The 22,496-nt window shown below is 50.6% G+C and overlaps 2 protein-coding genes across 2 annotated transcripts in view; both read right to left on the bottom strand.

Annotated features, from left to right (window-relative positions):
* The window catches only part of LOC144723406 (thrombospondin type-1 domain-containing protein 7A-like), a 198,605-nt gene extending 184,868 nt beyond the window's left edge, over positions 1-13,737 (bottom strand). Inside the window, exon 1 of the mRNA XM_078602178.1 lies at positions 13,677-13,737. Within this exon, the coding sequence (XP_078458304.1) occupies positions 13,677-13,737 (61 nt within the window). The remainder of the gene's footprint in view (positions 1-13,676) is intronic.
* Positions 13,738-19,513: 5,776 nt separating this feature from the next.
* Positions 19,514-22,496, bottom strand: part of LOC144723400 (thrombospondin type-1 domain-containing protein 7A-like) — a 31,265-nt gene continuing 28,282 nt past the window's right edge. Inside the window, exon 5 of the mRNA XM_078602164.1 lies at positions 19,514-20,058. Within this exon, the coding sequence (XP_078458290.1) occupies positions 19,715-20,058 (344 nt within the window). The 3' untranslated portion in view covers positions 19,514-19,714. The remainder of the gene's footprint in view (positions 20,059-22,496) is intronic.

Raw genomic sequence — 22,496 nt, 5'->3', positions numbered from 1 at the left:
TAATACTCGATGAGGGGAAAATCCTATCTCTGACGGTTTTCGAATTATTCAGATTTGAACATCATAAAATGCGTATTATGTCATTCAAACCGCTTGAATCCGAAATATCTCAAAAACAATAAAAGATAAAACGATGGTTCTAACTTAAATTTTACTTGATGTTTAACACTCTATCAAACGAAAAAACCATACAATCTTATATTTTGAATGGTTTCTGAATGACACGCACAATTTTTATGTTGTTCCTGTTGTTTGTGTCACAAAAGCTACCTATGTACTAAATTTCAGCTTTCTACCTTGTCGGGAAGTACCCTAGAGGTTTTTAGACATACAGATGAAGGTCTTTATTTATAATATAAATTTATTTATTTTTATTCTTTTATATATAAAAGTCTCCGAGCGCGCTTGCGAGGGATTTTGCTCTCGAACGGTGGGGTTTTGCGACCAAAAACATTTGCCAGGCAGCACGCCGTAAGCCCCATGGTGGGAATAGGCTCTTCCCTGTTCACGTCCGTCACCTTTAAATTTGTTAAATTAGCGATTTAGTCGGATTTCGATATATTTATTGCGCGACAACGGCCGTACCAACTCACGCTAAATGGGTGGGGGAGGGGCGGACCCTGCCAAGTGATGCGCGTTCAGTCAAGCTCACTGTACTGCCAGCCTTTCATGTCGACTTATCCTGCTTTTTCAGCTGCTGCCTGTATTTCCAGCTTTTATGTCCACTGTAGCAATGCTTATGTCATTGAGTCGGCGTACTGGCAGTCTATCATCTATACTGTAACCTGCTTCTCAACTTACCTGTGCGTACTGCTGCTATTTAATGGACACTTATTTCAGATTATTTCTTCTATGCATTTCTATTGTTTCGATTGCTCACGTCCCGCAATTTATTGATACGTAGTACTGCGATGCTGATAGCTGTGCCATCATCGGGGATTGCTGTGCACGTCGATGTGTGTGTGTGTGTGTCGATGTGTGTTTGAGTCCATTTGTGTGCGTGTCGGTTCATGCGTCTGTGTGTAAGTCCATTTGTGTGTCTGTCTTTTTCGAACGGACAACGCCCGATGTGTCTGTGTGTTTACGTCGATGTGTTTGTGTGTGTGTGTCAGTCCAAGTGTGCGTCTCGGTCCATGTGTGTGTATCAGTCGCTGTGTGTGTGTGTGTTAGTCGATGTGTGTGCATGGCTCCATGCCAGTGTGTAAGTCAATGTGCGTATGTGTGTGTGTACGTCCATGTGTATGTGTATATCAGTCCATATGTGTGTGTGTGTTAGTCCACATGTGTGTATAAGTCCATACATGTGTGCGTGTCACTCCATGTGTGTGTGTAAGTCAATGCGTGTGTGTGACTTGGTATGTGTGTGTAACTCCATGTGTCTGTATCTAAAGTATAGGTCTGTGTATGAGAGTCCATATGTGTATGTGTGTGTATGGCAATGTGTGTCAGTGTATGTGTAATAAAAGACTCGGACGCTTCTCTCTGTCCTGTGTCCTTTATTTGGGTTCGATCTCTTTTCCTCACGGTACTCCCCTATAACTCTCCACTCTGCAGCCCCAGGCTGCTGTCGCTCACGTAGCCCCCACTCTGCAGCCCCAGGCTGCTGTCGCTCACGTAGCCCAAACTTCCTCCTAGCAGCCCCGCCGCTGTCACGTCGTGCAGACCCCTGCTGCCGACTCCTCCCTTGCAGACCCGCTGCTCTCTGCAGCCTCCCCGCTGCTCCTCCTGCCCCAGGGTCGGTCACCGTTGGCCGACGGTGCCGATCCTCGTGGCTCGGGTGTGTGGCGACCTCGCCACTCTCTCTCACCCTTCGCCCTGCGTGGCCTCTCACTTTTCCCAGTCCCCGATCACTCCCGACTGCTTCCGGTTACCCCCCTTATAGACCCTTACCCTCTCCCCCACGTGACGTAACTCCTCCCCCCATGACGTCACTTCCGGGAGGTCGTTTACGCCCGCATTACACCACCCTCCCCCGTAGAGAAAATCCAGCCGACCTCGGCTGAACACAACTCCAATAAGCAATGCGAGCGAACACGACCGAATACGAAAAAGGACACAGAACACACGATAATATACGGAAAGAACAAGAACACAACACAATAATTAACGAAATGTGAGGGATTTCGAGCGGGTGCGGGTCGCCGGGCCGTCCCGGACGGTCGGTGGCCCTCCCGCCGAGCGGGAACGTGGCAGGGTTTTAAGAGCGACAGGCTGAAATTCGTCTGTCGCTATTGGAAGCCTGGCAACGTCCCGGTCCCCTATTTTCGAAGGCGCAGCATCAGAGGCGTCCCGCGATCGTGTCCGCGGCGGGGTAGGAAGGGCTGCGGGCCTCAAGGGTTCCGCAGCCGTGGTAGGCGCACCCCGAGCTGGGTCTGCTTTCCCCCGCCGCGTCACGGCCGGCTCGTCTGTGAAAGGCACGACAGGCGCTCTAGCAAAGTCAGCAGGCACAGGCAAGGGCGAGTCGGCAGCAACAGACCCCGGCAAGGCAACCTCAGGAGATGACGCATCCGGTCGAGGGGCCACGTATGGTTTCAACCGAGATGTATGGACGAACCAGCGCCGAGAACCAAACCGAACACGCGCCGACTGTGGGTTGGGAACCTCGATGAGGCGAACCGGCCCTTGCCATGGCTTATGCAATTTAGGAGAGGTGCCTGGCCACACCTGTGGACAATGGAGCCAGGCCAGGTCCCCCGTTTTCCAAGGGCATTCCCCTTTTGAACGTCGCGCACACCGCTCGTTCCGAGCCTGGGCTTTGGCCGTAGCCATGCGAGCCTCCACCCGCGCCTCAGTGACTCGGCAAACGGTGTCCTGAATGTAATCAGGAAGAGGCTTGACAGGTCCCCTCGCCTCGGTTCCCAACTGTTCATCAATCGGTGGTACGTTTTCACGACCGTACATTAGAAAAAACGGCGAATATCCTGTAGCCGCATGCGGCGTTATCCGGTACGCTGAAAGCACCCCAGGGATATGCAAATCCCAATCCGATTGTTTTTCACTAACCGTATGGCACAACATGGCGGACAGGGTCCGATTAAGCCGTTCCACCATACCATCCGTTTGTGGGTGGTAGGGAGATGTCCGTATTTTTTTTGTACCCAGCGCCGCACACACCTCCCCCAACAATTTGGAGGAAAAATTCCGGCCTTGGTCTGTAAGGAGCCTCTCCGGCGCCCCTTTGTCCATGACATACCCAAAAAGAAAGGCGTCCGTGATAGACGCCGCTGACTGGTCAGGCAAAGGCCAGGCCACCGGCCAGCGGGAGAGGTACTCCACCCCTACGAGCAAATATTTATTTCCCCTAGCGGATGGCGGAAAGGGTCCCAAAATATCTAACGCCACCAACTCATTAACTCGAGACACCTGGATGGATTGTATCGGCGGCACATATGGATGTTTAGGCGGCTTACGGCGGGCACAATCGGGACACGCGCGAACGTGCCCGACGACATCCGTCGTCATGCCGTGCCAATAGTAGTCTCGCTGCAGCGTCAATAGCGTCTTCTGCACCCCCAGATGTAAAAGCGTGTCACAATGCAGAGTCCTAATCAATTCGTACCGCAATGATGCCGGTACAACCAGACGCCAGCGTTTCTGCATCCCTTCCCTCCACATCAGCAAGCCATCACGGAGAGCGGTTTCCGGCACGCCGCCCGCACAGAGTCGCCCACTCCCCTTGACAGGCTGCTTACGTAACGTTACCGAGGAATCATCCAACATCTCTTCCCGAATCCACACAGACCTCGGGAGATGTAGAATGCCATCAGCCGGTCCCCCATCAGCCGACCCCGCATCAGCCGGCCCCGGCTCAAGTGGAGCTTCCGGCACTTCGACTGTCAGCGTGACAGGCGGAGGGGGGTGCTGAATCGGCCCACACCTATGCGTTCACGACGCACATGCGCAAGGGGATCGCTGCGGCAGCCTGGAAAGTGCGTCCGCATTAGCGTGACGCACTCCCTTCCGATGGTGAATTTGGAAGGAAAATTCTTGCAGCGTGTCCAACCATCGCGCCAGCTGGCCGGAAGGTTGGTCCATTTTAAGAGCATACTGCAAGGCCGCATGATCCGTGCGAACAATAAACGAACGACCGTACAGATACGGTCGAAATTGGCGGAGAAAAAAAACAATAGCCAAAAGTTCCCTGCGAGTGACACAGTAGCGGGTTTCAGCGGGAGACAAAACCCGGCTACCATACGCGACCACGCGTTCCACACCATCTTTGGACTGAGATAACACCGCCCCAATACCCGTGTCACTCGCGTCCGTATCCAGAATGAAGGGATGCGCAAAATCCGGATAATCCAACGTCGGTGCCGTAGCCAATAGATCGCGTAGGCCTCGAAACGCCGCCTCCTCTGGGGGTCCCCAAGCAAACTTGTGTCCTTTACCCGTCAGGAGATGCAAAGGCCTCGCGATCGTAGCAAAATTTGGAACAAACCTCCGATAATATGAGGAGAACCCCAAAAACCGACGCACATCCCCCACCGTGGCAGGGGTTGGCCAGTCACAGACGCACGCAGTTTTGTCCGGATCCGTGGCCACCCCGTCTGCACTGACGATGTGCCCCAAATAACGCACGGAGTGTTGCAGCAGGTGACATTTCTTGGGCTTAAATTTCAATTTAGCAGAACGCATCCTGGTAAACACGGCCTCCAACCGCGATAAATGCTCGTCAAATGTGCGGCTGAAAATGATAATATCGTCCAAATATATAAGACATGTCTCCCACTGCAACCCCGTTAATACCAACTCCATCAACCTCTGAAAAGTGGCAGGGGCCGCATTCAGCCCCATCGGAAGACAGTTACATTGAAATAACCCCTGCGGCGTACGGAAAGCAGTCTTTTCTCGCGAGGACTCGTCGAGGGGAAGCTGCCAGAAGCCCGAAGAGAGATCTAGCGTTGAAAAGAACTTCGCCCCCGACAAGGCATCGAGAGAGTCGTCCATACGCGGCAGGGGATACGCATCTGCCACCGACACCTTATTTAATTTACGAAAGTCTACACAAAATCGCAATTTGCCATCTTTTTTCTTGACCAAAACAACAGGTGCGCCCCATGGGCTGTTAGACGGAGATATTATGTCCGCAGCCAACATGTCATCCACTGCCCCTCGAACATGCTATCGCTCAGCCGGACTCATCCGATGCGAGTTCAACCGAATAGGGGCAGCGTCCCCTGTGTCAATATGATGGTAAAGCAACGAGGTGCGTCCTAAGTCCAAATCATCGGAACTAAACACATCAGAACAGCTCGATAACAATTTACGAATCGCACAACGCTGTTCCCCGGAAAGAGCTGAATTCTCCCCACACAATTCAGCAATCCAGCGGTCATCCACAGCTCCGGGCCCCGAAACACCCCCAACAACCCCCCGGCCGGACAGATCATCATGAGCTGTAAACGCAGTAGTGGCATGTGCCACAACGGTACCCGCCGGTACACACACGCTTTCGGCACTCGCGTTAAACACCTGCAAAAACGGCTGCTGGTCTGGCCTAACAATAGTTTGTGCCCCAACCAGCGCCGATCCACCCGTGATGGTGGCGGACGGTGACAACAAAACCCCAATCGCTCCTTGACGACCAGGTACAGGCTTCCGATAACGCAAAGGAATGAGAATCTGTGAGCCAGGTGGAATATCAACAGACACTTCGGACAACGCCTGCACCTGGCCGACAGGAGCAGGTCGCCCCCAGGGCGACGGCAAAAAGGCAATTTTACGGCCTTCCGGTAATTGAATGCAGTTCTCATTAATTCTAATTAGAATGGGCATTTTGGCCAGAAAATCGGTCCCTAATAAACAAGGAACCGCAAGAGACCTCGAAATTAACACAATTCACGAGGCCGACACTCCCCCGATAGCAATTGTAGCGTACACCTGGCCCACAATGCCCATGCTACCCCCGTTCGCGGCGACGCAGGAAGCGTAAGCCGGACTCACGGCCTCTGGTGGGATGTTCAAGAGATGGAATATTACATCCGAAATAATGGTCGCGGATGCTCCGGAATCTACCAAAATCCGTACGTCCACCCCTTGTATCGACCCAGGTACGGTGGACGAACCGGTAGCGGCCGCGACGACCCGCCGAGCCAACTTACGCCACTGCGTTACCGAACGACAAGGCACAGTCAATGGTCTCCCGTTATTAAAAACACCCGGATCGCATGACAACGGTGATGAGTGAGGTGTCAAGCCTTGCCGGGTGTCTGGTGCGCACCGACTTGCCTGTGCTGGCGAATCCTTCCTTGGAGCGGCCGCTGTCGAGGCCTCCTGCTGGGGCGGAACCGGGACGCGGGCCCAGCAGTCCCTGGCATAATGGCCCTTACGCCGTCCCGACGCGGCCGTGTCGGCGGCGCAGCCCGCGGCTCCGGCCACGGAGCAGCGGCAGCCGACAGCTCCTGCGGGCTCCTGTCGTCCGGCACATGAACAGCTTTCTTGGGGTCCCAACCCACGGCTCCCCCTTCGACGATGGGCCCACCCGTCCACGCCGTAACCTGCTTCCACCGGCGCAGATTGAACTGGGCGTCCAGACATTTAGCCGCAGCCCGGGATGTGAGCTTCTCGTGACCGCACACCGGCATGGGAATGCCGAGATCCCGGGACAACTCCAACATCTTCCCCAGGATGAGAGGTTCCAACAGGTCAGGCTCCATCTCCGGGTATGCGGCCATTGCCAGCTCCAGTACCGCGCCCCTATACGCCACCGGAGACTCCTCGGGTGCGCGTTGTCGTTGCACAAACCGGCGATGAGCATCATCCGGCGGCTCGTAAGCGTCTGCCATTTCGTCGAACACACCACGCAATGTTTTCTTCTTCGCGGCTTTTATAGAGCGAAAGAATCTAACGGACTCATCATCAAGGAGAGTCGGAAGAACTTCTAATGCCTCGGCGTCAGTCCACCTCGCCGAGCACACCGCTGCCAAAAATCGGCAGGCGAACGCACTCCAATCGCCCCCGATGGAGAATTCCTTGACAGTCGTTAGGTGACGACTGCGACGCCTTGGCGCGTTCCCTGCAGCCGCTGACTCTTCCGGTGGCATGTTCAATATGGCGTCGCAGCGTGGCGTCGACAAGATGGCGGCCTTCCGTCGCGGAGGGCCCAAAATGGCGGCTTCCCGCCTTTCGTCGTGCGCCACGCCCAAGATGGCGTCTTCATGCCGCGTGGCTGATGGCGGCGACATTGAAGACAACCCGGGCTCCTGCGGACCACCAACATCGCCTTCCGACGCCGTCCTCGGCGTAACGAGCGCACACAACTGTGCAAGCACGTTCTTGAGAATTTCAAGTTGCTCCGCCATCTGACTCCATCTCAAATCCGCGTCCTTTGGTGCAGACTGGTCCGCCGACGCGGCGACATCTTGGACCCCTGGACCCGCACTCGTCCCAGCACGGATCTCCTCCTCTGCCGGAGTCGGGTCCACCGCAGGAGGAAGGTCATCGTCGTCGGAAGATGAAGCCGATGCCGGAGACGGAATATTCTTTTTTCTCAGTTGTTTAGCCATACCGTTCCACTTTGACACCAGTGTAATAAAAGACTCGGACGCTTCTCTCTGTCCTGTGTCCTTTATTTGGGTTCGATCTCTTTTCCTCAATGTACTCCCCTATAACTCTCCACTCTGCAGCCCCAGGCTGCTGTCGCTCACGTAGCCCCCACTCTGCAGCCCCAGGCTGCTGTCCCTCACGTAGCCCAAACTTCCTCCTAGCAGCCCCGCCGCTGTCACGTCGTGCAGACCCCTGCTGCCGACTCCTCCCTTGCAGACCCGCTGCTCTCTGCAGCCTCCCCGCTGCTCCTCCTGCCCCGGGGTCGGTCACCGTTGGCCGACGGTGCCGATCCTCATGGCTCGGGTGTGTGGCGACCTCGCCACTCTCTCTCACCCTTCGCCCTGCGTGGCCTCTCACTTTTCCCAGTCCCCGATCACTCCCGACCGCTTCCGGTTACCCCCCTTATAGACCCTTACCCTCTCCCCCACGTGACGTAACTCCTCCCCCCATGACGTCACTTCCGGGAGGTCGTTTACGCCCGCATTACATATGTATGTGTGTGAGTCTATGTGTGTGTGTGTGAGTCGCTGTGTGTGCGTGGCTCCATGTTAGTCTAAGTCCATTTCTTTGCGTGTCTGTTGGTCCCCGTGTGTGTCTTAGTCAATGTGTGTGCTTTATTGACCTGGTCAAGGCCTATGATACCATCAGTAGGCCTGGCCTCTGGGTTGTTCTTCATGCTTTCGGAGTCCCTGACCCTCTGCTCATGATCTTTAAGGACCTTCATGATGGTGAGCGGCCCCGCATCAAACTACATGGTCGTGAGTCAGAGCCATTCCCTTTACACCTTTGGGTGCAACAGGGATGTCTGGCTCCCACATTATTTTACATATATTTTTACCATGTAGTTCGGAGGAATTACCATCTGGTACAGATACAATGGGAGGCTGATCGATCCCCAAGTGCGGTCAAGGGATGGCTCCCTATTGCTCAACAACATTATGTATGCTGATGATCTGGTAATTGCTGCTCACTCGGAGGAGTTCAAGGTGCTGCTGCTGAACCTGGAGCTTGCCACCAAGAGGTGATGCCTTACCTTCAGCCCCACGAAAACTAAGCACCTGCCTGGGTATTTTGTACCATCAGACACTCCACCCCCACAACTCCCAATTGGTGATGAGGCAGTTGTGGAGACAGTGGAGAGTTTCCCATACCTTGCCAGTGTGCTAATGACCAGCTCCGGTTTAACAGCAGAGGTCTCACTCCGAATCAGTCGAGCCACATAATCTTTTCATCAGTTGCGCAACGCTGTGTGGAAGCTACCTGGTCTATCACTCCACACGAAGCTTCAGGTCTTCTTGGCCATGGTCATTCCCTCCCTTCTCTCCGCTTGCAAAACTTGTACCCCCATAATGGGACATCTTCGCCGCTTAGAAACATTTAGGATGGCCTGCCTACAGTACGATCCATCCTGGGTTTAACCAGGCTGCGTTGTGTGAGGAGCTCACAAATCCTTGAAAGATGTGGACAAAGTCCCATCGGTGAGCTCCTCCGGCAGGCAAGGCTGTGTTGCCTGAGTCATGTAGCCCGCATGCCTAGCCACCGCATGCCTAAACAGATTTTGTTCGGCCGGATCGAGGGGGCTAAACAGGCACGGCACGGGCTAGAGAACAGATGGAGTGATGTAGTACAGGAGGACGTGGAGCTGAGTGGACTTGCCGATGACTGGTACCAGCCATGTCAAGATCGGCCTCTGTGGAGGAGGCTCCTGAAGGACGCTACTGGGCAATTGGAGGCAGTCGCCCTCCAACAACAATGGAGGGCGGAGGAGCGACGCTCACAACAACGAGCGGAGCGCCGGGTGGCTAAAGCACAGCAAGTTGCCACAGTAGGGGGCACAGGTGGTGCATCAGCCAGTCGTCTAAGTCAGTCGACCTGTGCCATCTGGGTCTGCCCCGTGACTTCCTGCCAGCGGGCGTTCGACACTTCACGTGGCCTCAAGGTGCACATAGCCTGGCACAAGCGTTGTGGTGACGTCACCGCCACTTAGTGGTGAATGGCAGTTATTGTTCAGTCTATGTATGTATGTATGTGTAACTCTATGTGTGTGAGTCGATTTGCGTGTGTAACTACATGTGTGTGTCTGCCTTTTTCGCCCGGGCAACGCCGGGTACTTACCGCTAGTAGATTATATTGTGACTTAAAACTTTTGTGACTGCAGGAATTAATATTCTATGGTTCTTTCAGTAAAGTCACGTAGATAGAAAAAAAATATTTAAAAAATAAGTGATTAAAAATATCACGACGTTTCGATCGCAATACAAGCACTCGTCATCAGGAACAGGGAGGTTAGCCTCTGAAGGCAAACTGTTTATAAAGGTGTAGTGGGTTAAATTCAGGCGCACACTGGACTTAAGGTGGTAACCACCGTTCCTAACTTAGCTAACCCATGGGGGTACTACATCACTGGACCAGGACAGCTCAAGACGCTGCCTGGTCCACGAGCAGAGACTGGAGAGCTTCATCCCAGAGATGACCCAGCAGAACAGCACAGAACAGCCCAGCTCTCCGTCCACACCCCGATTATAACTACTCCAGCGTGGCTGGCTCCGCCCCAGGCCACACCCCCCTTTTCAATCCTTCGGGATGGTCCGAGCCCCCAACCACATGACCCCCCTAGGGCCCCTGGCCCCCCTTTATTCGGTAACGTGTCCTGTTGGCTTCAGGCAGAGTGTCACGGCCTGACACGACCTCCGTGACATCCGCCTACAGCCCCCATACCGAGCCAACACAGTTGTGTCGTTCTACTACACTACAAAGGTTTAGAAATGGGCGGGGTAGCTAATGTTAATGTAGGAGAAAGCCTCGACACCCACAGTAGGTCTACACCAATCAAAGAGCTGTTTATAACGGTATAGAGATGGGCGGAGCAGCTAATGTTAATGTTGGAGAAAGCCCCGACACCAGCAGTAGGTCTACACCAATCAAGCATTGCACTTGTTCCATGCACCCACACTGCATTAACTATCTACGTGACTGTACCGAAAGAACCATAGAATATATTATATTATGTATTATATTGCATTAACAAGTATTGCTTAAGTGTAATTTAACTCGTTTTTAACTGTTAGGGACAATTTTCATTTACATTTTTGGGATTTGGGCAATATTGCATATCTTGGACACATTTTTACATTCTCTTAGGTGTTTTAGGTAAAGTAACGTAGGTAAAACATCAAAATTAATGAAAATAAAATAAAATAAAAACAAAAATCACGACGTTTCGGAGGCAACACAAGTCTCCGTCATCAGGTGGGACCGTCACAGCCGAATTAGCTGCATCAAGTGAGGCAATGATTCAAGAAGTAATCCCTTAAAAGCAAGTTGAAGGGGGGAGGAGAGGGGGGGGGAGCTCAACAGAATGTGGTAGCCAATGAATGGAACGTATCGGGAGGGAGGGGGGCGGGGCTCAAAGACAGCACGGGGCGCCACGCACAACGCATCGGGAGGGGGAGGGGGGGGGGAGCGAGGCCAAAACAATGGACGACGGCTTGGACGCAGTTGCCGCTGCACACGCCAACACAATGGACAGAGAGGGGGGAGGGGAGGTCTGATACACATGATAGACAAAAGAACGAAAATGCCCATGCCTACACCAATGCCGGCTGAACAATGAAGAGAGCACTGCCAAAAAACAACTGGGGATGTTAACACTCGGTAAAGTAAAGTAAAATAGTGCCTGTCAGATAAGATGGTCCAAAAAAGTGTAATTAAGTCTTTTTGCGTGGTTGATAACATCTTTCCAATGATTACTACGTTTTTACCCATCATCACGGTTGAAATTATGTCTGTGTTTGTATATTTGTATGGCTTCGTGTACAAACCTTTGATGGTAGCCGGGAGGTTTGCAGAGAACCTTGGTCTTGGAAAAGACAATTTCATGAGAGCCCACCGAGTTGTAGCAATGATCGGCAACGGCAGAAGAATCAGTTCTGCCGTGTTTCAGATCTGACTTGTGCTCGCGGACACGATCAGAAACATGACGTTTTGTTTCTCCAATGTAGCAATCACCACAAATGCAACTAAATTTGTAGACTCCAGGATACATTTTCGTTCTTTTGTCTATCATGTGTATCAGACCTCCCCTCCCCCCTCTCTGTCCATTGTGTTGGCGTGTGCAGCGGCAACCGCGTCCAAGCCGTCGTCCATTGTTTTGGCCCCACTCCCCTCCCCCTCCCGATGCGTTGTGCGTGGCGCCCCGTGCTGTCTTTGAGCCCCGCCCCCCTCCCTCCCGATACGTTCCATTCATTGGCTACCACATTCTGATGAGCTCCCCCCTCCCTCTCCTCCCCCCTTCAACTTGCTTATAAGGGATTACTTCTTGAATCATTGCCTCACTTGATGCAGCTAATTCGGCTGTGACGGTCCCACCTGATGACGGAGACTTGTGTTGCCTCCGAAACGTCGTGATTTTTGTTTTTTGTTTTTATTTTATTTTATTTTCATTAATTTTGATGTTTTACCTACGTGACTTTACCGAAAAAAAACCTAAGAGTATGATTCCTTGCAGTCACGAAAGCTTCAAATCTAGAAATACATTTTTACATTCACTAAAATTATTATACATTAATAATTTCTAGTTTTACCAATAATCTGCAGGGAAAGAAATGTTACCTCTCCATATTAAATTTTTTTTTTTAATATTTTAAGTCTCTCTTTTAATATTCTTAAACTATTTAATAATTTCATTCATTTTGTTCATTAAATATTTATAATTCGTAAAAAAATATGTAAAACGTTATAAAAAATAATTGTACAATACCCTCATTTGCGGAAAGCCCCGAATCGCAAGACTTTTTCCAGGATTCTATCTAAATTTGAAATTTCAAATAAGCCACCTTTCACGGCAGGTATATCGCTCAATATACAGATGGATTCATGATCCCACTCACTGTTTGCCTAAATGCCAGCCACCAACTTGCAGCCTCCCAGTGGGTTTAGAATGTAAACTATAAAACAACTATGCACTTTTTTATGTTACTAAGTAACCACTACTGAGCTACATAGTTCTTTTTCAGAAGCGACCCTGGCCACAAATGATAACTCAACAAAGTGGCTCGTCGAGTGTAAATTTGTAGCAGCCTAATCCTCTGAATGCACGTTTCTAAATGTTGAGGAAAAAAATGAAGGACCCGAAGAAAAATCCACACGACCACGGGGAGAACATGCATTAGGGTCGGGATCGAACCCATGACATACTGTATACCAGGCGAGGCAGTTAACATCCTGCCCCCGCGGGTTTGGGAGCTTCACAAATATGTACCAACCCTTGCTTTGAAAACATTGCACACATTCATCAATAACACTCTCTTAAAAATAACAAAAAAGTAGATACAGTAATAGGTTAAAGCTCTCACACTCACCTCACACACATACATAGTTAGACACAAATATGACAATTTATATACAATCTGACATAAACATCTACACATACATACTGATACCTACACACTCACTGATCCTCAAACATTTGCAGTCTTACACACATTCTCTCTCACACTTATACACACTCAAACACATTCCAACACATTCCAACACACAAATACAGATGTAATGAGAGAGTGCCATCTAGGGGACGACGAGGGGTATCTGCATAAGCCAACACTGGGTAACTAATACCCAATGGGAAATGTGGGATCCATTTGGGCCAAAGGTGACGGGCAGATCTAGAGAGTACGTGCGAGAACAGTCGAGGTTCTACGAGAGGGCGTGTCCGGAGGCGGAGCTTGCTCCACCGAGGGGAATATAAGGGGAGGCAGTGAGAGGACACGAGGTCGGTGTGGGAAGCCTGGAGTCCGGACTGCATCATCGCCACCCTCTACTCGCCACCGGCCACGTGGCGGTCCTTCCAGCGAAGCAGTCTCTCCTCCCGGCATGCCGTCAGCCAGTGGTGGACAGGGTGCGAGAGGGAGAGATGCGCGGCGATGGTGGAGCAGAGAGGGCGCGCGTCACGGCAAAGGGAAAGAGTGGATCCATCCGGAGAGAGAGAGCGAGCTGTGCAGTCATATAATAAAGAAAGATGACAGTCAACAGTGGTCGTGGAAGTGCTTTCTTACAACTGGAGTGGTTCTTCTAGAGACAAGAAAGTACAACGGAAAGCAAAATGTCCAAGCATCTCAAGAAGAAGAACCCACCTGTGGCATCTTCCGACGATGATGAGGCGGGGACCCAGGACCTGCCGACCCCAGGATCCATGGTCCTGGTCACAGGTACTGCGGCTGGTGAGGTCACTGTGCCAGAGACAGATGACGCAGCTGCGGCATCTTCGCCACAACGGGCGGAGGACGGCTGGAAACGGGTGGAGGAGCAGCTGGATTATGGACGGTGCTTCTCCAGCTGGTGTCGCTTGTCTCGTCGTCTACGGTGACGGGGCACCCACAGGATGTTTTGCCGAGGGGTGATGAGCAGAGGCTTCGGGATGGAGCCTCAGAGGGTCCACCTGCTGTGTCAACGGCTGCCATTGTGGGCGCCGGAGAACTCTCCGCCATAACACATGCTACGGAGACCACACAGCGGGACACCACCAGCTTGAGCGGCGCTGTTGTAGCGCGGTTGGAGTCTGCCATTTCTGAGGAGCCCCGTGGTGTGCAGCCGGTGGGGGCTGCTGCTGTTGGACAGAACGTAGCCGAGCGCAGCCGCCGTCTTCCTCAAGTCAAGGAATTAGTCGCTGCAGGCGGCGATTGGAGCGCCTTTACTTGGCATCTTCGAGGAGGCGTTCCGGTCAGTACACTGGTCAGAGGAAGAGGCGTTGGTCGCTCTGCCGACCGTTTTGGATGACGTCGCGCTGGCGGTATTTCGATCGATTCCTCCTGAGAAAAAGAAAACGTTGAAGGATGTGTACGTGGAAATGGCTGAGGTCTACGAACCGCCTTGCGATACTCAACAAAAGTTCATGCAGCGTAGGCGGGGGAATTCCGAATCCCCCCTCGCCTACCGTAGCACTTTGATGGCCTTGGCTGTGGCCGCCTACCCCGATGTCAAGCAAGAAGTCCTCGACTCGCTGGTTATGGAAAGAATGCTAGCTTTGGCAAGGGACATGGGGGTGGTTCTACCTGCTTGCGGTCACTAGCCGCAGATGTCTCGATGGGCCGCCAGATGCCTGAATGTGCACGAGAACCTACAGCGTTGGACGCAGATGGCTGCATGGACTGGGGATCCTGTTCGCAATGGTGAGTCGACGGGTTGGTCACCAACTAAAGTCGTCCACAATCCAGATGATGCACCTTCAGAGGGTCATCTTGCGGCGGCTGTTCCTCGTTGGGATCGACGACGGGGTAAAATTCAACGTCGCCGGGGGTTCTACGGTCCATGCTTCAGGTGTGGCTGATTGGGCCACTTCGCGTGGGATTGCCGGAGTCGCCCTCGTTCTCCGACTCTGCCTGCTGCTCCGGCTCCAACTCCTTCTCCGACGGCCCAACATCTTCCCATGCAGGCGAGTCGGCACATGTCGGACACCCGCCTAATTTGTCACCTCAGGCATCTCATATCACTGAGCAGGGTCGTTCGTAACGTGATTCGGATACTGTCGCTAAGGGATGGCCTGTCTCGATAACGCAATGGAAAAATCTGCCATGTTATGTCGTCGCGGCGGCAGCGGGATCCTCGATGGTACCTGGCTCCATTCAGGGCATTGATGTTCGTGTCTTAGTAGACAAGGGGGCTTCCGCTACAATCATTTCTGATGTAATTTTCAGCTTCTGTCTATTCCCATTTCACGAGTTTGACAGGCCTTTGATGCTTGCGTTGCTGCTAATGGGGGTAGCATTGGCATCATTAGCCAGGTGGATGCCCACATTGCGATCGGGGATGTCGCTGCGTCAGTGCCGGTCTTGATTTTGCGGTCCTTGGCTGTGCCCTGCTTGTTGGGCACTGATTTTCTTGGGAAAATGCCTGTTAAGATTCTTGTCAATCAGGATTGTCTGGAAATGCCCTCTGGTCGCAAATTGTTTTTTCTACAATCTCTCCTCTTGCATTCATCGCCGTGCGCCGCTGTGAATGGGTACATTATGGACAAGGGTGCCCTGGAACAATTGCTTACGGACCAAGGTCGCAATTTATCTTCCAAATTGCTCCGCGACGTCTGTGACGCTTTGGCACTAGAAAAATCGGGATGTCGCCGTACCATCCTCAGACCGACGGGATGGTCGAGCGACTGAATCGTACTCTGACTGCCATGCTTTGCCACACTGTCAAAGAAAAACAGGCCGATTGGGATTTACACGTACTGAGCGTGCTCGCCGCATATAGAATGGCCCCGCATGCTTCCTCATGTACGGAAGGAAGAATGTGCCACTCATTGATACCCATACTCTTTGGTTCTTATTTGATTCCTGCAGTCACGAAAGCTTCAAATCATTGATACCCGATTAGGCACGACTGATGGGGGCACAAAACGGACCATACCTGACCATGTTCGAGACTCCCTGTGCCAGATTTCTTGGGCGCGGGAGGCGGCTAGGGTTAACACCTCTAAAACGCAGGCTCGCAATGAGCGTTGTGCACGCAGGTCCGGCCGCGACATGCCGTGGTCCGTCAGTGACCGGGCCTGGCTTCATTTCCCTCAGGTGCCGGTTGGCACCTGAGAGCCTGTTGGCACCTGAGGGCACCTCTCCCAAGTTACACAGGCTGTGGCATGGTCCTGTTCAAGTGGTTTAGGTTAGGCATCCAGTGCGTACGCATTCGAGCGGGTAGCCGTCGTTGGTTCGTCCACCCATCTCGGTTGAAACCGTTCATTCCTCCGCGCGTTGCTTCGTCATCCCTAAAAATTGGCCTGCCGGGGTCTGATGTGTCCGACGAGCCGGAGCGGTTGCAGATTGATCCCCCGTGGGATTCTATTTTAATGCCCACAGTACCCGAGCCCTTGACTGTTGCTGCGGACGACGACCCCGCCCGATCCAGCCCCGCAGCAACGGACTCTACCACCCTTCCGCTGACTGCCCTGCCTCCTGCTGAGCCAACCCATGCAGGGCTGGATACGAATGTCATGGATGGTCCGGCATCGCGGACCCATTCAAAGACACCCCGATTTTGTTAACGTTCCACATGTGCCCCTGCCTGTGGTGGGTATTCGCCTAACTTCCTTGTTCTTACGTTCATTGTCGTTCATGCACTCTTCTTTGTTATGTATGCTCCTGTGCTTGTTGCCACTAGGGTTATGTCACTCCTTCCATTACTTGTTCGGGTTCATTCCTAGCCGGGACGGCTAGTCTTTTCATCATGGGGGGGGTGATGTAATGAGAAAGCGCCATCTAGGAGACGACGAGGGGTATCTGCATAAGCCACCACTGGGTAACTATTACCCAATGAGAAGTGTGGGATCCATCTGGGCCAAAGGTGACGGGCGGAGCTAGAGAGTACGTGCGAGGACAGTCGAGGAAGGTTCTACGAGGGGGCGTGTCCGAAGGTGGAGCTTGCTCCGCCGAGAGGAATATAAGGGGAGGCAGTGAAAGGATGCGAGGTCGGTGTGGGAAGCCTGGAGTCCGGACTGCGTCATCGCCACCCTCTACTCGCCATCGGCCACGTGGCGGTCCTTCCAGCGATGCCGTCTCTCCTCCCGGCACACCGTCAGCCAGCGGTGGACAGGGAGCAAGAGGGAGAGACGCGCGGCGACGGTGGAGCAGAAAGGGCACGCGTCACGGCAGAGGGAGAGAGTGGAACCATCCGGAGAGAGAGAGAGAGAGAGTAGAGCTGTTCAGTCATATAATAAAGAAAGACGCCAGTCAACAGTTGTTGTGGAAGTACTTTTTTACACAATGATCCCCCGTATATCCTTAAGAGAATTTTGGGGCAAGTCCTGTTAGCGAGCACCTATTGTGGCCAGCACAGTACACGAGGGAGGAAGTAGCCAACACCATGCACGATCACCTTTGTCTCCCCAATAGCAATGTTTACACACCAGATACTCATTTGAGGCTGAGTCGACTTAGGGGAGGCCCAGGACTTGTGCAGATAATTGTCCCTGGTGCCAGTATCCCTTGCAGTTTGCAAGGAATCCCTTGAAAAATGGCTGTGTATCCAACAATGACACTGCTGATTATTTTGCGTGGTGTATTTCATTCGAATTTCACCTGAAGAAGTCAAGTTTATCTGTCTTGGGAACGAATTGCACACACGTGACCATTTGTCCTAGAGGTCAGCTGATAACTATATCTCTGCACGAGCAAACCACCCCTTCATTACTGGCTTGCAACATCTCACCTGGCACAAGGAAGAAAATATATGATACGGCTGAAAGGACTCGGAGTGTAACACATGACTGGCAGGTCGAGCCACTTGCATGTACAGTATCTGCCTCTGAACCAAGCAACCCATTTGTCCCAGGCACCAATGATGAATTGCCTTTTCACAGCTGCAAACACTTGCCAGCACGTTCCTCATGTAGATATAGGTGCAGTAAGTACATATATGTACCCATGTCACTGTCTTAATTTAAGCTTTTATAAGAAAATTTCTGTGGTAAGCTGATGGCGCGCATCAACTTGACAGCATGACCGATCAAGCCAAGCAATGGTAATGATGTAAAATTTGTCCAATTCCTCAAAAATGTTTAAGCGCAGACATTTCATTTTTGCAAACAGCAATGATAACAAGGTCGACAAAGACAACATATAGAAGAGAATGACAATCATAAAAGGTGGAAAATATCACGATTGAAAATAATTTGAATAAATAATTCCAGCAATGTAAAAATGTACTTGAAAAACAAATGACGGCGATGCATATTGATGATGACATTGTTACCATGACGAACACAAAAAACTAATCCATTTGTATGTGTGTGTACGTGGTAGTGTAGCGGTTAGCGGTAGTGTGTAGGTTGTGGGGAGCGGTAGTGTAGCGGTGAGTGCACTGTGGTACGAATCCCCGGCGACCCGAGTTTGATTCCCTCTCACGGCCAACACCAGTGACAATTATCTGAACCAGTCCTGGGCCTTCCCTGGGTCGACTCAGTCCTCAAATAAGTACCTGGTGCAGTGTGTAAATATCGCCACTGGGAAGACAAAGGCGGGCAGCCGTGGTGTTGGCCACCCACCCACTGTGTGCCATTCCGGCCTTCATAGGTGCTGCTACTCGCTAACAGCACTTGTCCCAACCATCAGTTACAGGCTATACGGGGGATCTTTGTCGTTGTAGCGGTTAGCACACTATACTACAAACCTGGCAACCCAGGTTCGATTTCCGCTTATGGCCAACACAAGTTATAATTATCTGAACTGGTCGTGGGCCTCTCCTAGGTCGACTCAGCCTCAAATGAGTACCTAGTGCAGTGTGGAAACATCCCCACTCGGGAGACAAACGTAGTTGGGCGTGGTGCTGTCTACCCACCCCCTCATGTAAGATTCCGGCCTTAAAAGGTGCTCGCTAACAGCACTTGACCCAACAATCTGCTAATAGGAAATAAAGGGGATTGTTGTCTTTGTATCATGGTTAACATGCAGTGCGATGAACCTGGTGGCCTGAGTTCAATTTACGCTCACGGCCAACAACAGTGATGACTATTTAAACCGGTCATGGGCCTCCCCTGGGTCGACTTAGCCTCAAATGAGTACCTGGTACAGTGTGTAAATGTCGCCACTAGGGAGACAAAGGTGCCTGGGCATGGTGGTGAAAACACCAGCCGCCCATGTGGCCTTCACAAGTGCTCACGAACAGCATTGCCTGTGCATGCTATATGGGTTACCTTTGTCTTTTGCGTATCAGTGTGTACATGATTGACAGAATGAGAATCTTTATTTATACCGGAGGAATCAAATGAGCTATAAAGCTCTTTTTCAGATGTCTCTCAAGTGGCGATGATTGCCAAAGTAGAGAAGAGCACATACTCTTAGGTTTTTTCCGGTAAAGTCATGCAGGGAAATAAGTAAATAAACAATAAACCAAATAATATAAATTAAATAATAAATCACATGATTTATAATAATAAAAATAAAATAATAAATCACATGATTTGTTCTTTTATTTATGTAATTATTTATATTGTTTTTTTACCTACGTGACTTTACCGAAAAAACCTAAGAGTATGAATCCTTGCAGTCACGAAAGCTTCAAATCTGGAGAAGAGCACAGTTTGTGCATCTGCTAATTATCTCAGTAAATGAAACCATACCACCTGGGTCTAGTTCCATAACTGCCAGCCAAAGAGCTTTCAATACAGTACAGTACTTCACATGACCTAAAAGTGCAAGTAGCCTGGCACGAGCATCGTGGTGACGTCCCCGTCACTTAGTTGTGAAGGTAAACTGTTGTATTGCCACTTCTGTGTACGGTTAGAGTGTTGGCGCACGTGTTGCTGTGCCCATGTCATACCGCGCTGGTCCGTGCACACGACGCGCTGGAACTGGGTGCCTGCGCCGCACTTGGTGTTGGTGGGGATGCAGATGCTGACCTCGGCCACGCGCCAGCGGAAACAGAGTGCGCCCTCGCATGGCACTGCCTCCAGCAGGTGGGGACAGCCATCGGGTGCACCACCAGCACCGACGGGGCCGCCCAGCACGCGCCGCGTGCGCATCATGAACCCTGGAACCGCACGTTGAGCACACACACGCACACACGCATATATATTAATACACAATTAAAAAATGCATCGCATATGTGAATACGCACACACAGGTGCAAACACAAATACAAAGATCCCCAGTATAACCTTAACAGACTGTTGGGGCAAGTGCTGTTTGCGAGCACCTATGAAGACCGCCACGTCACACGAAGGGGTGGGTGGCCAGCACCATGCCCGGCCGCCATTGTCTCTCTTATGGCGAAGTTTACACACCGCACTAAGTATTCCTTTGAGGCTGAGTCGACCTAAGGGAGGCCCGAGACTGGTTCAGATAATCGTCACTGGTGTTGGCCATAAGCGGGAACCGAACTCGGGTCAACGGGTTCATAGCACAGCACGGTAAACACTACACTACCGCTCCCTACTATGCACGTATACACACACACACGTACACAGATATGGGGAGCAGCGTTATAGTGTTTAGTGTGCTCGCTATGAGCCCAACGAATTGAATAGATTTTTGGCAAACATCACTGGAAGGCGCTATCAGAACATTTTCGATGTCCACTTTTTTTTTTTACAGCCTTTTGCAAATCCGCTGCTGTATGAAGGCCTCACTGATGTTGGCTGTGAGCGGGAATCGAACCCCGGTCGCCAGGTTCGTAGCGCAGCGCACTACACACGACACTACCGCTCCCCGCCGCACACACAGACACACATGAATGTACCCACAGAAACACAGATACATACATACATACACAAAATATACATTAACACAATAACACACATGCACACAAAAACTCACAATTAATTCTGACAATTCATTGAATTGTGAGATAAGCTTCCTGCTTTGCTAATTAATCGTACTGGATTTTAAATTTTAAATGAAGTTGAGAATTCACTTGCAGGGATGTTAGAGAAGCTTCAAAGTAAGATTTTCAGAAGAAAGATACCCATTGTAGCAATGCGGAGCCAGTCTGCAGTGCATTTAGAGCATACCATACACTAAAATCTTTGCGAGCAGTTGTGTACTGCTTGAGGGAAATCATGATACCGCGGAATATAATTTCCCCTATAAAACACATTAAATGACCTGTAAGCTGCGCTTACATGTGTATGCGTTGTAGCATTTCCTTTGACATCATGCAGCATGCTGCTTCCCAGAGTTATAGTTTGTTGCAACTTAATAAACCCACCAATCCATAAACACACACATTGACATCTGTTACATGGGGCTTGGCCTTGCTGTATATTCTAACTGAACTAGCAAAGATTACATGTTTTGGTACTAAATCAACATATGCATGTGTACATGCGTGCATTATTCATGCAGTATATTTGATTTCTCACGAATGATAAATAACACAATGGGTGATATACTGCTAAAATACCATATCTTTTACACATTATCTTTGGATAACTCTATGGCAAAAGAAAAACCGAATTATTTTGAGGCAGATAAAGAACACAGATTTAGCCAAAGAGACTCAATAGGCAGGTGCTGTGAGTAAGCACCGATTAAATCTGACATTAAATACAAGGCAATGGTGTGGTTGACACCAAGTACACTTGATTGCCTTTGTAGCTACACACCATCTTCAATAACTTCAGCAAACCAGCAGTGCTGACTTTGGCCACACCACATAAGTTACCCATTTTACACATTTTACACAGCCAGAGTTGATGAATGAAGAGTCCCAAGTCATAATCAGGTGGAAATTGCCATTGCTATTATAATTGTTATGAAGTCATGCTCAGGAAACAAACTTTTTACCACCAGCATTTTAACAAGGAACATCATGAGAAATGGCAACAGCTTAGGGAGGCCTTCAACCAGCAGTGGATTAATCATGGCTGCCAATCTTTATAAATTACATTAACCACGATAGCACCACTCTCCACATACGTACATCTACAATAATCTTTCAAAGGATGATATTACCAACTGCTACATGATGGGATTGAAAGTCAAACTCTGAAAGGTCAATACAATATATTGCTGTCACTCTTCTCAGGAAGCACATTTGATAACACTGAAGCCCAATGTTTTCTTTCATACATTTGTACCTTAGTTTGAGAGGAACAAAACCGAAAGTATTTCATGCATACGTACATACACACCATCTTCAATAACTTCAGCAAAGCAGCAAGATAAATGAAAATTCAGATGTCAAGACAAAGGGCGCAATTCACAAATTGTTAAATGTTCCCTGAGAACATGTTCCCTGAGAACATTTAGCGTTGGAACTAAGTGGTAGGCACTGTTTGTTTTCCTTTTAGAGCCAAGGTTAGTTGCATCACAAACATATTCATTACGTCCCTGCCACAATCACATGTCCTGTGCCCACATTGCCATGCGTTGTCACCATCAAACGTAACTTCTAGTGAAGAGGGAAACAAGTTGATTTATAATACACACGTGTTAGAGTGCATGTCTTGCATACATGTGTAATGCGGG

This window comes from Lampetra planeri, chromosome 1 (assembly GCF_965212315.1).
Source record: "Lampetra planeri chromosome 1, kcLamPlan1.2.h2, whole genome shotgun sequence".
Lineage (NCBI taxonomy): Eukaryota > Metazoa > Chordata > Hyperoartia > Petromyzontiformes > Petromyzontidae > Lampetra > Lampetra planeri.
This window is presented reverse-complemented; position numbering and strand designations above follow the sequence as displayed.